Source organism: Saccostrea echinata, unplaced genomic scaffold (assembly GCF_033153115.1).
Source record: "Saccostrea echinata isolate AGI-Se365-2 ecotype Australia unplaced genomic scaffold, CSIRO_AGI_Sech_v1 ptg000001l, whole genome shotgun sequence".
NCBI lineage: Eukaryota > Metazoa > Mollusca > Bivalvia > Ostreida > Ostreidae > Saccostrea > Saccostrea echinata.
Genome location: NW_026889750.1, coordinates 50270013 through 50285478, shown reverse-complemented (window position 1 = coordinate 50285478; position 15466 = coordinate 50270013). Strand labels below are relative to the sequence as shown.

The 15466-nt window shown below is 34.1% G+C and overlaps 1 protein-coding gene across 1 annotated transcript; it reads right to left on the bottom strand.

Annotated features, from left to right (window-relative positions):
• Positions 1–653: 653 nt before the first annotated feature.
• LOC133180589 (uncharacterized) lies at positions 654–11198 on the bottom strand. The gene is made up of 15 exons (XM_061315069.1): positions 11151–11198; positions 10266–10397; positions 10076–10153; positions 9738–9906; positions 9487–9563; positions 9185–9329; positions 8719–8774; positions 7214–7339; positions 6735–6806; positions 6431–6460; positions 3794–4002; positions 3451–3690; positions 1963–2026; positions 1230–1510; positions 654–1137 (listed from the first exon to the last, which is right to left on the bottom strand). The coding sequence occupies exons 1-15, from the start codon at positions 11196–11198 to the stop codon at positions 672–674; spliced, it is 2193 nt and encodes a 730-aa protein (XP_061171053.1). The 3' UTR covers positions 654–671.
• Positions 11199–15466: the final 4268 nt, after the last annotated feature.

The following is a 15466-nucleotide window of genomic DNA, read 5'->3' as shown; positions in this document are numbered from 1 at the left end:
TTTAGAATAGGCACCCTTGCTCACCATAACTTATGTACTTAGTTAGTTTGTTCAACACACAGGAGCAGAGAAGATTTTCAAAGAAATAATGCATATGATCTACATAGCCCCATCCTAGCACCAGGACCCCTGGGGGCAGGGACCATGAAATTCACAATCTTTGTTCTCCTTCACCAATAGATGCATTATGCCAAAATTGGTTGAAATCGGTTCAGCAGTTCCAGAGAAGCTGAAAATTTTCTAGCTGAAATTGAAGCATATGAAACTTTGACTGATACAATGAAACAATAAGTAAAAGCATCCATCATGATCTCTGATTAATATAGGGCATAGAATTACTTGATAAGAAATCTGCTCAAAAAACTTTAACCTGGGACGCCGATGCCGACACCGAGGGTATAACCATATTACATAAGCTCCCCCCAACTTTGTTGAGGTGAGCTAAACAGTAATTGGTACTGCCAACTCACTTTGACATATCCCTGGTATTCCATATATTGGTGTTGGAGATAACAAAGTATAACTATATTTGTATAGAATGATTTGACCCAGGAAAAAAAGCAAACTCTCTTTTCAAATTCATTCTAATGTGAATATCAATGTTTTCTTGAAAAGAAAATTGTAACTGAATTCAAAAGTACAATGACAATCACTTCAAATTAACTTTTTATTCAGAAAAAGATTTCATCCAAAATAGATAAATCTGGTTTATTAGTGAGCTCAGTTTTTTTAAGTTTAGGTGAATCTCTATCATCAAATTCAGTCCCGCGTTTTCTTCGTGATTTTACAGTCTCTGTATGTACTGTGTTAGAGTGTTTAACCTGATGCTGATTTGATTTCAAGTGAGTCCTTGTAAACACATGGGATGGACCTGGTTCCTGAGAATCGGGGAAAACGCCTTTAGAACCACTCTTCATGTAAGACTTTGTTTCTGTTAAGTCCTTGTCAGTTTTACGAAAATGTATGGATTCAAATCCAGATGATTCACCAATTTTTAGAACTACTGATTTAGACTGAGGTAACTCCTCGTCTGTAAAATTCAAAACTTTTCGCGGAGCAATTCTGTCATTAGTGGTATCAGGTAAAACTATAACATCTTGATTCCTGGATTCCATTTCTTCATTCTTCAGCTGAAATCTACAAGTAAGGAAAGGACATATCAATGATAAATGATCAATAAAATTCGTAGCATAGTAACATTCAAGATAAAGATTTTTTTTTCTGTTTACCGTTTTCTGGTCTTCCGAGGGCTGGCTTTCCTGATCCCCGTCTCTGCCATCAGATCGTTCAGTACAGAGCTCTTTCTGCTGGCCGTCTGTCTGCCTGCTCCCCCCATATCACCATCTAACTCCTCCACAGTATCGGTTACAGCCACTTTTCTTGATTTCCCTCTGGAGTTACGACTATTTGATGACATGTTTGTTTCTGCCTTTTGATTAATTTTAGTCTTCTTGGATAAAACATTTACTAAACTCTCATCAGATTCTCTCAGCACATCTGTTCTGCCTGCCTGTAAATTGTAATAAACAATCCTATAGAATGATAGTATTTGTATCACATATTTTCCCTCTGATTATTCCCAATGGTCGCCATCTTGGACATCAAACTGGTGATTTTCCTCTTTGAACAACCAGTTTATACATATATGACAGAAATATAGGATAAAAAATCTTTACAATATTTGACACTTTGACAAATGTATATTCATAAAACAGTGTTATCTACACGTCCCAGCTTTAAATCTGTTGGTTAATGAAGGAATCAGGCCATGTTGAACTCCAATATGACGGCTAACAGGACGTAACTCTTGCTAAAATCACATTTTGATGGTAATGGTTCCTTGGTTTGATGTGTTTACAGAGGATAAATATCAATACATCACATTATCTTCATATCTTTGTCATAATGGAATAACTTCTTAAATATACTGTGTCATTAGACTAGTTCAGTGTCAATATATACCTGCTTCAAAACATCTTTAGCAATTTCTAACAGCTCCTCTTCTGTCATTACATATATTGTTTGTCTGGAAACAAATTTTCAGAAAAAATACAAAACATGAGATATATTTTCCCCCTGACTTTTTATCTCTGAAGTTTTATCACGGTGCATACTGACTCTTTGTCAATCTATGTAATCTTTCTGTATATATTCATACATAAATTCATTGAACATTATAGGGTTATTTAACTTATTTTGGTGAATATTGGCACAAGCTTGCAAGTGCATTTTTACAGCCAACCAGTACCAATATTCACCAATTTCCAATGTACGTTCAGTAAGTCCTTTGTTATATAGTAAAACACTTTCCTATTGATTTATATTAATTATTTAAATGAAATATGTGTAACTTTAAATTAATGAGAATTATTTAATATTAGTATCCACATTAAAGGTGTCAATATCAATGTCTGTTCTGGAAGTGTACAATATCACATCATTCCAATGACCCAACCAAGCGTTATGATTTGCTTATTTAGACTTTTATTGTGGCTTACAGGCAATACATTATTAAATATTTTAGATTTGCTGTATTTTTCTACTTAACCAACTATGAAATTGATTTTAATGTCACTTTCGTGTATATTCACACTGTGGAAATACACACAAAGAAATCTGCGCTAAAGTGATGTCACTATGAGCTACAGAGATGTTAAAAAAATTTAACAATATAAGGCAGCAAGACATTCAAACATTGAGTATATTTTTGGTGCTTTTAAACATGTAAAATGTAAATATAAGGAATGTTTTTAAGTTTAGTGTGAATTATTGGTGTGTAAATAACACAGACTTGCAGGTAGGCATATTTTTCATGAAGTGCTTGCGCACTTCATGAAATATTCCTACATAATAAGTCTGTGTGATTACACACCAATAAATCACACAAAACTAAACATGCCTTAATTATTTCAATTTTCTGTGGTAACAAAAAATTTTATCTCACTGCTACTGCCCATCATAAATCTTACCATCGAGCAAGTGACCAGGTGACATTTTTTTGTTTATAACGGCTTGTTCAATATTGAATGCTCCCATTCAGAATGTTTTGGGGCAAAATTGTCTCAGTAATTATCTGGACTCTATATTCCTCCAGCTTCCATCCTTACACATTACACCTAGACCCCCCTTTACTTTCCTTGTCCCTCTTATCTCACTGCAACTGCCTATCATAAATCTTACCATTGAGCGGGTGACCAGGTGACATTTTTTGGTTTAAAATGGCATGTTTGATATTGACCTTGCATTCAGAATTTTTTGGGGCATACTTGTATACATAATGCAAAGTCAATGTTCAATAAAACACAATGATATTGAACATTTATTATGATTCTCTAGAATTTTAGTAGATTTATATCATAGACTATTACCCGTATCTATATAATAAAATTGTCTCAATAATTATCTGGACTCTATATTCATCATTACAGTACACCTACATCCCCCCTTTACCTTCCTTGCCCCTCTGTGGAGCTGGAACTCTCAGTCCGCTGTAGAATCGTTTTGGAATGTGTGGACTTTTTCACTGGCGGTGTTTCTTTTCCCATCATCCATGAGGGCAGTTTTCTGGAGGATTCATTTAAGGATGTGTTCAATGAAGTATTACATTCTCGTTCTTTCTCCTCGTCTTGTGTGTAGATGTTCTCTGGTTGTTTAAGTACTGATACACAGCTCTGGTACAGATCTTGATAACTTTAAATAGAAAGGAGTCATGTACAAAAATATCTTGATAAACTTCTCTGTTTCAATCTGACACTGATGCAACTTTTGAAGAGAGTAACTTTAAATATTTTACCTCAAAACAATTTTGAAATCTTTTGCAAAAATAAACTCCTGTCTCCCGTATGGGAGAACACACTTCATGTTGCCGTTCAGGAAATTCTCCTCCTCTGTAACACATGGGAGATTAGGTCTTTCGAGTGTTTTCTGGTCTGTAGGTAAAATCTCCATTGTTTTCAGGTATTCTGGGACAGTGGACCGAGTAATCACATGACTACCAATGACCTAAAATAAAGTTAACTACACATCATGTATTACATTGCTCATAAAATCAGTTTTTCTCAATAGTATTTTTCTATAAATTTTCATCCTGATTGCCAAACTGCTTTTGATTATTGAGAATTACTCTAAATTTATTAAATAATTCTTTCCTTGCAGAGGAATTTTGATAAAAAAAAAAGTAAGTTAATGTAACTCCTGCCTTTCTCCTCAGTCACCATGTAGGACAGATTCAACATCAAACAAAAAAATAAAAACATTCACAATGCAGTGTAGCCTGTGTAGGTTTGGTTTGTATGCTGTGGAATCATTAAAATTTATGAGGGCCAATTTTCGTCAATTGCGTAAATTTAAAAGGTTCGTGGAATTGCAATAGGAAATATGACTTTGCAACCCTAATTCATTAATTCATGGAGAATGTTAATTCATGTATGAGAGGTACCCACAAAATCCAGGAAAATTGAGCCACCATGAAATCTAATGATTCAACAGTATTACATGTACTACGCTAACATATTCTCAGACATTGATCTTAAGCAGTGTCACTCCATTGTATAATGTAACCATGTCAGATACAGCCCCTGAATCTTGCATCAGACGGAACATTTATTTTTGTACAATGAATACTTGTCTGGTTTGCATATTTCTTATTATAAGATAGAAGCATGTCTAAATGCCAGGCCTCTAGTAATGGTTTCAAAAGTTGGGGGGACAACTTCCGAAAAAAAATCTGACAAACAAAAAAAACAACCTAAATTGACCAAAGGGGGGGGGGGGGGCAACTTAACAAAATTATCTGACAAGCAAAAAAAAGTGGGGGGCCAGGCCAAGCCCCCTCCCTCCCGTCGCACTTTCAGTTTCTACGGGCCTGAATGCTGAACTTAACCAGAATCATTCAACCATAAAATTTAGGTCAGACACAGCATTTGATCCTTGCATCAGATCAAGCATTAGTAGATGCTGTAAAGTTTGGTTTTTATACAAGCCTGGACCATATCCTGATGCTAACCTTAAAACCAGTAAGTCAATCCTTAAATGTGAATCAGATGCATTGTTTACAAAATACTTTAATTTAAGTATCCATAGATCTATGCACAATATTATCCAAGTCGGCTAAAGTATGAAATAATTAAACCTAAACTTTACTGATCACACAGGTGTATTAAATGTAGAATACAGTATCCTGTGTATGTTGTAAACAATGTAGCACAGTAGTAATTTAATATGTATTATATATACATCCAAGTGGTTATAAGCCAGTTTGGTTGGATAAGAACCAGAAAGTGCTATATAAATTAATAAACTGAGCTTATAATCTCGCATCTACGGACCTACTAACATGGTGCTTCCAGTTTATCCCATATAATTCCATTGTAGAGGATATTAAATGGATATCTAATATGTAGGTTTTATACTCACCAGAGCTGGATTCTGTATCTCATATAATTCCATTGTGGAGGATATTAAATGGATATCTACTATGTAGGTTTTATACTCACCAGAGCTGGATTCTGTATCCCATATAATTCCATTGTGAAGGATATTAAATGGATATCTACTATGTAGGTTTTATACTCACCAGAGCTGGATTCTGTATCTCATATAATTCTATTGTGGAGGATAATAAATGGATATCTAATATGTAGGTTTTATACTCACCAGAGCTGGATTCTGTATCTCATATAATTCCATTGTGGAGGATATTAAATGGATATCTACTATGTAGGTTTTATAAATGAATGTCTACTATGTAGGTTTTATAAATGGATATCTACTATGTAGGTTTTATACTCACCAGAGCTGGATTCTGTATCCCATATAATTCCATTGTGGAGGATATTAATGGATATCTACTATGTAGGTTTTATACTCACCAGATCTGGATTCTGTATCCCATATAATACCATTGTGGAGGATATTAAATGGATATCTAATATGTAGGCTTTATACTCACCAGAGCTGGATTCTGTATCTCATATAATTCCATTGTGGAGGATATTAAATGGATATCAACTATGTAGGCTTTATACTCACCAGAGCTGGATTCTGTATCCCATATAATTCCATTGTGAAGGATATTAAATGGATATCTAATATGTAGGTTTTATACTCACCAGAGCTGGATTCTGTATCTCATATAATTCCATTGTGGAGGATATTAAATGGATATCTACTATGTAGGTTTTATACTCACCAGAGCTGGATTCTGTATCCCATATAATTCTATTGTGGAGGATATTAAATGGATATCAACTATGTAGGTTTTATACTCACCAGAGCTGGATTCTGTATCCCATATAATTCCATTGTGGAGGATATTAAATGGATATCTACTATGTAGGCTTTATACTCACCAGAGCTGGATTCTGTATCCCATATAATTCCATTGTGGAGGATATTAAATGGATATCTACTATGTAGGTTTTATACTCACCAGAGCTGGATTCTGTAGAATCTGAGTTATCTGCAAAGAAAGTGCAGCAAGGCTCAAAATGTTGATAAAAATGCTTGAGTCTTGTGTCATTTTATTATTTTTTTTCATAGACATCATCTACTGAAATGTGTAATTGTCTTTACATATACAATGCTAATCGGAAATACTTGTAGTTGTCTTTGCAAATGCTTTATATCAGAAATAGTTGCCTTTCTGTGTGCAATGCTGAACTGAAATAATTGTGCTTAGCTGAATTCATGTTCACTTTAATAAGTGAATCTAAGGCACAGGTGAAAACACTGACCTTGACACAGTTCAAGCCGGCAGCTCTAGCCATGGTCATGTGATCTTGGTTGCTGTATATATACACAGTTTTCTAGAAAAAACAAAAATAAAGTCTATTCCATTTTTTCCCTAGAAATATGTACATGCCTGAAAAGTGATCTTGAGGCTAAAACAATTTATATGTAAATGTTATTTCCTACTCTGGGCTTTACAATTTATGTCCAGTTAATTTTCAATTTAACAGTTTTCATTTGAAAGAAACATAGATAAAATTCTTATTTAATATAACTTTTTTTGCAAACTTCACATCACATCTATCAGATCAACATTGTATGTTTACTTACACTGGATTTAAACCACCCTCCCCAACTTACTTTCAGAAAGTCCAAAAAACTTTGAGAAACTTAAATTTGACTAAAATCATATTCTCTAATTTTTTTTTACACAACAGTTGTAAGTGTTGTATATTACATTTCTACCAGTAGTAAGCCTACTTACAGTACTGTGTAGAAATAAATGGTGTCTCTTTTGTAAGAAAGCCAGAATCCCTGGATTAGGAGGCTCAGAGAAGATCCCTGCAGCAGGCGGATCAACAATGTGGAACAGATAAATAGGAAAATCCAGCTACAATATAATAGCTTCTCTACAATGTAATAACTGGGAAAATCAAGCTATAATATATCTTCTCTACATGACTAGTAACTTGGAAAATCAAGCTATAATATACCGTATAAGCAGAATTTTTAGTTAGGATTGAATTTTGGCAATATTAGCAAAGGTTCTAAGATCACTAAAATTGAATATCGCTAACAATTAATTTACAGTAAAACACGCTTATAACAAAGTGCCGGGGCGGACATTTTTGCTTCGTTATAAACGTATTTCGTTATATCCTATATACACTATAAATTAAAGTCACAGCTAGGTAATAAAAATCTCTTCTCTGTAAGTGTCAATTTATCATAAGCATCTTCACTATTAGCGTGTTTTACTGTATTCCATATTGGTTGTTAGAGATATCTTGACATTATAAAAACACTTAAATTACTTCTCGCTAAAAATGTTCACCAATTTTTTGGGATAAATCGCTAAATTTGTGTCTCACTAAAATTCCTCTTATATGGTAATATCTTCTCTACATGTCGTAACTTATATGGTAATATCTTCTCTACATGTCGTAACTTATATGGTAATATCTTCTCTACATGTCGTAACTGGTCAAACTTTTTAGATTATGATATTCTGGTTACTATTAAGTTCTCGGGTGACATACCAGAATACTGTATGTGTACTTAAAAAAGCAAGCTTCATATTTTAGCGGCTTTGGCGTGGACAAATAATGTGCTAATTCATGAATACCACTAAGAAATCATTTATAAATACAATACATGGCACAGCTACCGGTATGTGTAGCTAATTCATGATTATGCCAACAACTCCATACCCAGTGATTGCACTAAATTTTGAATATGCCAATTTATGTACACGTACATTATTTGCCCCTCAGTGACAGGAAAGTCCTCAGGGCCTGGTGTGTTATGTCTCCCTCTGCCTTCGGCATTGGGTGACATAACACTCCAGGGCTTTCCTGTCACCTTAGGGCAAATATTCTGGTATGTCATTCTTGAAGCCATGTGATATACTTTTATATAGGTCATTCTGAGATTACGGATTTACATCGATGACTAAATGTACCTTTTTTTTCTTGGTAGGAGCATTTAGTGTCTTGTCTATAATTGGTGAGGAACAGAGTTTTTCTTGGTAAGGAGCAATGAAGATGAGGGTATCATGAGTGCAGTTATTAGCTCTGCCTACTGCAATTTGATTGAACGATGGTTTGTCAAATCCCCTGCATAATACCTAGTTACCCACTGTCATATACATGTTGTTTGTTTCAATGATAGAATAGAGTGGACGATAGCTCAGAATTTTACGAAGTGCGAAAAGAAACACCTTAAAGATTAAATAGCTACAAAATATTGAAAAATTTTTTTATTTCTAACCTGCTTTGCTAACCTTGTCAGCAAATGTAGAATTTCCTCTATAGATTCTTTGTTACCTAAAATTAAAGCTTAAAACTTGGAAATTTGCACTACAGACAGTCACATTTTTTGCACATATAAATCTGTTACACATTTCCCCAAAAATGTATATGTGTATGTGCATATGTCTTTCATAATTGAATAATAAAGTAACATGGTAATTGCAATTATCACTTCAAGATCTTTTATTTACCAACTATAAAATCACTTATTTTCTTGGGGTCAAATTTTTGTAGTTCAAGGAAAAAATAAAGGATTCTGGATGGATTTCATTTCGTGGTTCGTAGTCAAACATGTTTTAGGGGGTTATGAAGTTTAAACATTTTGTGGAGAACATGAATTTATTGGTCCTTTCATACTACGAAACCAACAAAAAATAACCTCCCACAAAAATTAGTGATTTCCTAGTATTTAATGATTTTCATACCATACTGAATGAAGATAATTCTTCCTACAGGATTTTGTTCATTCCAGTGGATACATATCTGTTTCATCCCTTTCTTAAGATTCAGTGAGCCATCAGATGTGTGATATATTGCTTCAATCTGTATCAGCAGACCTGGGATATCAAACTGAAATAAGGGAGATAATTTCTTGAGCAAATTTCTGTAAGTCTAATAAACTTTTATCATTACTCTTCAGAGGCTTGGTAAATAGGTTCCTTGTAGAGTTTTTTGACCCATTTAAATTGAAAAAGAATTGAAGATTGCTTAATAAATTTCTTGATACCTTGAATGCAGAAAAGGTTTCCAGATGTGATTTTTTATTAAATACTTTATATCCCTCCTCTTCGTCAGGTTCATCATCTAAACAGTAATTGGGTTAAAATGAGTTAATTATGCGTAGAAGTAAAATATGCTAATGACGTATGATTAGTAAAATCAACCTTAAAGAATTGGCATCTAACATTTGCCTTCTTGTCTATTACATTTGTATGTGCTTGTAACATGCATGTATTAACAGACATATAAAGTACTTGCTTGAGCTGTAAACCACTTGGCCGGTTGTTGGATCAAACCAGGAAGAAATCTCTGGGTAGCTGACTGTCACTGTATTCTCCTCATTAAGACATACTTCCTGGTTCCACAACACTTGGGCCTCCCCATATTTTGGTAAAAGACTAATAAGAGCCACAGTCTTCTCTGGAAGCTGAAAAGTACCCATCTACTACATGTCTTAATGAATCTTAAACTCCAGCTTTCATTGAAGTAACAAAGTGCATTTTGTAGGTTAATTCAAATTGCTACTTTAAATTGGTTTACTTTGATTAACAAGTGAACAGGTGCAATACAATACATGTATATTTAATTCATTTTACCTTTTTCTGAATCATCCTGAGGTATGCAGATCTTTTTGCAAAACTACCATTTTCATCATCTACAACCACTTTCTGGTTCTAACAGAATTTTTAAAATTATTTAAATTTAGGAAGAAATTGTAGAATAAAATGACAGCATCCTGAAAATATATTAAACTAAAAGTTCATGTTTATCATTTGTAAAGGTTACCTGCTTCAAACACTTATGTACATTTAGAACAATATCTCTAAGTCCATATTCCTGGTGTAATGAAAATATATGCTTAGGAATAATCCTAACATGGTCCTTGCTGAGAAATCTCTGGTAGTACACGTCACTCCCCTGAATAAATAAATCATAATGATTATCCTATCAAGCAAACTACACTGACTGTACTCATTATTTCCAGTTATGAATATACCAAGTTTATCATGTTTATTAACAAATCTTACAGTTAGTTCATGGTAAAACAACAGAAAATTGTCACGAAATATTTGCTTCTTTAAATATAGTTTAAACCTTTACCAGAGATGTAAATAATATACATATATTGGCTGGGGGTTGAGGGCAACTGCAATTGATTATGTTAACCCCAGAGGGAAGAAAGGTTGCCCAAAAATACAGTCAGTAATTGCTTTGTTATGTGAAAAACAAAATACTGTCAGTAATTGCAACAAATCAATAAAATAGTATTTTGATTTCATTCATTAAAATTCAGCAACTCATTTATATGCAATATTTGATTATTTTGTAAACAAAACAACAAAACACCTGTTTATGGTAATGTTTATTCTTCCGCTAGAGAGGGATTATCACGCTCTAGCGAGATGATCTCTCTACAGGGGAATTGTTCCTAACCTAGAGAGGGATAATCGCGCTCTAGCGAGATGATCTCTCTACAGGGGAATTGTTTCTAACCTAGAGAGGGATAACCGCGCTCTAGCGAGATGATGTATGTTATGTAGTCTCTCCGTTATTATAAATACATTTTGAAGCTTTGCATTGCATCAATTTTAACACATTATCTTAGATATTTCATGACAGAAATGAAGTTGCTATTAAGTTTGTTATATAACATATAAAATCAAGAATTACTGAAAAAGGTGGTCCATGCATCAAAATACAATCAAACTTTGCCGCCATCTTGAACCACTTGTATCAACAATTTATAAAAAACGATGACGGGTTATGCTGCAAAATTCAAATTACACTTATTTTTTGTCCTGTTTTCATGAATTATCCAATGGTGTTATGTGACTTACTCTTTAAATACGCTTGTATTATTTAATGTTTTAATCATTAAAATAAATGGCATAAGGGGCGTGTATTATTAAATTAGAACCCATGGTAATTGGGTCCGTATTCTACTCAGGCAGAAATTTAATAGCTTTTATATGATGTCATGCGCGGATCTAGAGGGAGATGGGGGGGGGGGGTTCAGGACCCCCTGGAATTTTCAGAGTTATTAAAAGTATATACTGAAGCTAATAAAAATGACTTTGGAAACACCCCCCCCCCCCCGTAGAAAACGTGGATCCCACCATCACCACCACGTGTGTTTTTATGTTTGGGAAATAGATTTTCTGTGATTTTTTTTTTGATTTTTTTTTTGTTTTTGATTTTTTTTTTTTTTTTTTTTTTTTTTTTGCTTGTCAAGAAAAATTTTGTAAATTTTTTTGACGTGTATTAAAGGCAGTATATATATATTGAGCGAATGCTGATCTAGCATTTGTCAATGGATGTTCTTCATGTCCATGGGGACTTGTCAAAAAATGTATGCCATCTTTAAATATAGTCACTCTTACTATGAACATACAAAAGATTATATTTAGGCCATAAACTGTTTTTGTCCGTCATTGTGTGTAGTCCGTCATCTAACATTTAAACATTTGCAGCCTCTTCTATGGAGCCGCTGAAACAATTTCAACCAATTTTGGAACATGGTATCCATGGGTGAAGAAACAAAATTGTGAATTTCATAATACCCGCTACAGAACAGAACAGAACATTTATTTTCTAATTTAGAGCCCGTAACAGACAAGTATGAAATTATTACAATAATAAGGAAAAGATATGCCAATGGGTAGTATAACAATTTGTAAATGACATTGCTCATTTCAAGAATAATATTGTGCTATTTCAGTTAAAGGTATAAAGGGAATACTATATATAAAAGTGTACGGCTACTACAACATGTTATCATTTATGAATTTGCCCACAAAATTAAGAGTTTCTTTGTCTTCAGTATTGAGTAACCAAAAAAGTTTTTGTTCATCATCTAACGCCGAGAAATTTGGAAATTTACTTTTGATTGACTGAAAAATTTCTCTTCTTTGATGATCATATTTTTTTTTACATGTTATCAAAAAAAGAGTTTCATCATCTACACTGTTAGAATTACATCTATTGCGTAATCGATCTTCTCGAGGGATGTTGGTAAATCTTCCCATGCACTTCAATTTGCAATCTGTGACAAGAAATTCTAAATTTACATAGTGATGAAAATTTTTAACTACTGATAAATAATTCTCATAACCCCAATTTTGTTTGAGTTTTACATATGTGCTTAATTTACCATCGGTATAACTTTGTTGACATGTATACCAATTTTTTACATAATAACAGTGTTTGAAACTCGTGGTAGAATTAGCTAGACATGCAGGGCTGACTGCAAGTGAAAGTTGTCAGCCCTGCCAAAACTCTGCTAGCCCGAGAAAATAAAAGTCTATTATAAATGTTTTTAGCAATAATGTGAATGGGGCACGATCACCATAACTTCCATCCCAAATCTATAGGCTGTCGAATTCTACCCCTTTACTTGTTACAGTTAGCTGCCGATACTATTAGTTGATTTGAGAGATATTTATCAAATATATGAATTTTAATTTATTGCAAATTTTAACAGGTCCAGTCGGGCTTTGATACGTTGTAAATCTGTTCGTCCGCGGCAAAATTTGTGCGTCTCGGGCGCACGGTTATTTCAAACACTGATAATAATCTAATAAGGTTTTATGACAGAGTGACTTAAATTTATGCTTCCCATAACAAATTACTTCATCTTTGATATTCAGTATAATTCTTAATTTCTGTATAAATGCGAACCATGAGTTCTTGCCATGTATACAAAAAGTTTTTTTACTACATTCATATGCATCTTAAAGTAAAGGAAATTCTGTGGACAAATTTTCAAATCTGTAAAAACTTTTGATTAAGAATTTGACAATATCATAATGCAGGGGGAACCTTCCCAATGCAGACAATACTGCAAAATTTGTACTTCTCTTATGAACACCAAGAATATATTTACAGAATTTAAGGTGTATTCTTTCATATAGTAGATTTCTGAAACAGTCTTCAACTTCTAACTTTTGGCATTTTAGGAATCTTTTAGTATTGATATTACTTGCACCCCACACCTCTGCATTATACAAAAGAATTGGTTTAATAGTAGAGTCAAATACATGTATACTCGTTTTAATCCCAGGATTCAAATTAATAAAATCATTTCTCAATTTATAATATGCTTTTAACGCCTTTTATAGAGCTCTGATCTTGCTACATGAAAACTTCCAGATACAGTTAGGTGGACTCCAAGATATTTGTAGCTAGATACGCAGTATATCCTATTATTTTGAAACATTAGTTTTTGCGTAATATTACGACCAGCTTTATTAAATATCATGACTTTAGTTTTTTGAATCTTTACCTTTAACCACCAATCAGAGCAATACCTTTCCATTTTTGAAAGTCTTGCTTGTATACCTTTAGCTGATGATGATAAAATAACAATGTCATCTGCATACATTAAACAGTTAATAGTTTTTGTCTGAAGTGATACTTCATCAATACATGAATCTAAATATGATGGAAAATCATTTATAAATATTTTAAATAAGGAAGAGCTCAAGTTATCCCCTTGACAGACACCTATAGCTATTGGAAATGGATCCGAGAAGAACCTTCCAATTTTCACACATGCCTGACTATTCTTATATATATATTACTTATAATATTATAAAATTTAGACCCAACATCCATCTGAAGTAATTTGAGCTTTAATCCTGTGTGGATAGCGCTGTCAAAAGCTTTATGAAAGTCAATAAAACAAGCATATAGTCTTCCTTCTTTTGTGCTATAGTTAATTTATCAACTAAACACATTAGCACAAATAGATGCTACATGTAACCTGGTGACCGAGGTAAGGAGCTGAAAACATCAAAATAATGCAACATTTAGAATCTTCCTCTTTACTCCTCAGGCTCCAGGAATTGAAGTACGTTGGGGGGGGGGGGGGGGGGGGCAAAAGTAGGCAGGGGGTCTGGGGGCCGCCTTGAGGCCCCCAGTGGGTCCAGGGCGAAGCCCTAGTGGGGGCCCAGGGTAGCTCCTGGATTCTAGAGATTTGTAGGGTAAAAATGAGGTTTACAGAGTAGGCTTTACATTTTCTCGATGAAACTATGATTTACTTTACGCTTTAGGGGGACACACGCCGGGTGCGCCCCCTTTAAACTGTTAAATCTGCCACTGCTCCTTGACATCAAGTAGGTGAAACTGTTGGCATGACTGTAATTAGCACTGAACCCTTTGCCAAATTTCAAATTATGAAAATTACCCCTGGTTCAGGGGTTCTGGTGTCAGGGCAGGGGGCTCTGTTGATCATATAGTAAAAATGCATAAATTCTTTTAAAATCTTCTCTGCTCCTGAGTATTTAGCAAAGTGCATGGTTATGATGAGCCAGGATGGCTCTTTGCAAATTGTGCAATTCATGGCCCCTGGGTCAGGGGTTCTGGTGTGAGGGCGGGGCTCTATTGATCATATAGTAAAAATGCATTTATTCTTTAAAAATGTTCTGTTCTACTACTGGGTATTTAGTAGATAAATTTAGTGCATGGTTATGATAAACAAGGAAGTCTAGCTCTTCAGAAATTGTGAAATTCATGACTCCTGGGTTAAGGTTCTGGTGTTAGGATGGGGTTCTATTCATGATCATATAGTGAAAATGCATTAGTTCTATGAAAATCTGGGTATTTACCAAACAAACTAATTGCATGGTTATGATGAGCAAGGGTGCCTCTTCAGAAATCGTGAAATTCATGGCCCTTGCGTCAGAGGTTTTGGTGTTATGGTTGGGGTCTATATTGATCACATTGTGAAAATGCATGATTTTAAAAATTCTTTAAAAATCTTCTCTGCCCCTGAGTATTTAGTACACATACTAATTGCATGGTTTTAATAAGCAAGGATGCTTCTTCCAAAATTATGAAATTCATGGCCCCTGGATTAGAGGTTCAGGTGATAGGGTGGGACTCTATTGATTATTTAGTGAAAATGCATTATTTCTTTGAAATTACGATGCATTAACCATTAATGCTTGAAAATCTTCCTCTCTGCTCCTAGGAATCTAGGAGGAAAA

Excerpts from the sequence above, each read along its gene's own strand:
- LOC133180589 (XM_061315069.1), bottom strand. The coding sequence starts at position 11,198 with ATGGCGGCAAAGTTTGATTGTATTTTGATGCATGGACCACCTTTTTCA. Across the intron at positions 9,564-9,737 it reads CCAAGTGGTTTACAGCTCAA|ATGATGAACCTGACGAAGAG; the intron begins GCAAGTACTTTA and ends ATTACTGTTTAG. Across the intron at positions 3,691-3,793 it reads GATTTCAAAATTGTTTTGAG|TTATCAAGATCTGTACCAGA; the intron begins GTAAAATATTTA and ends TTCTATTTAAAG.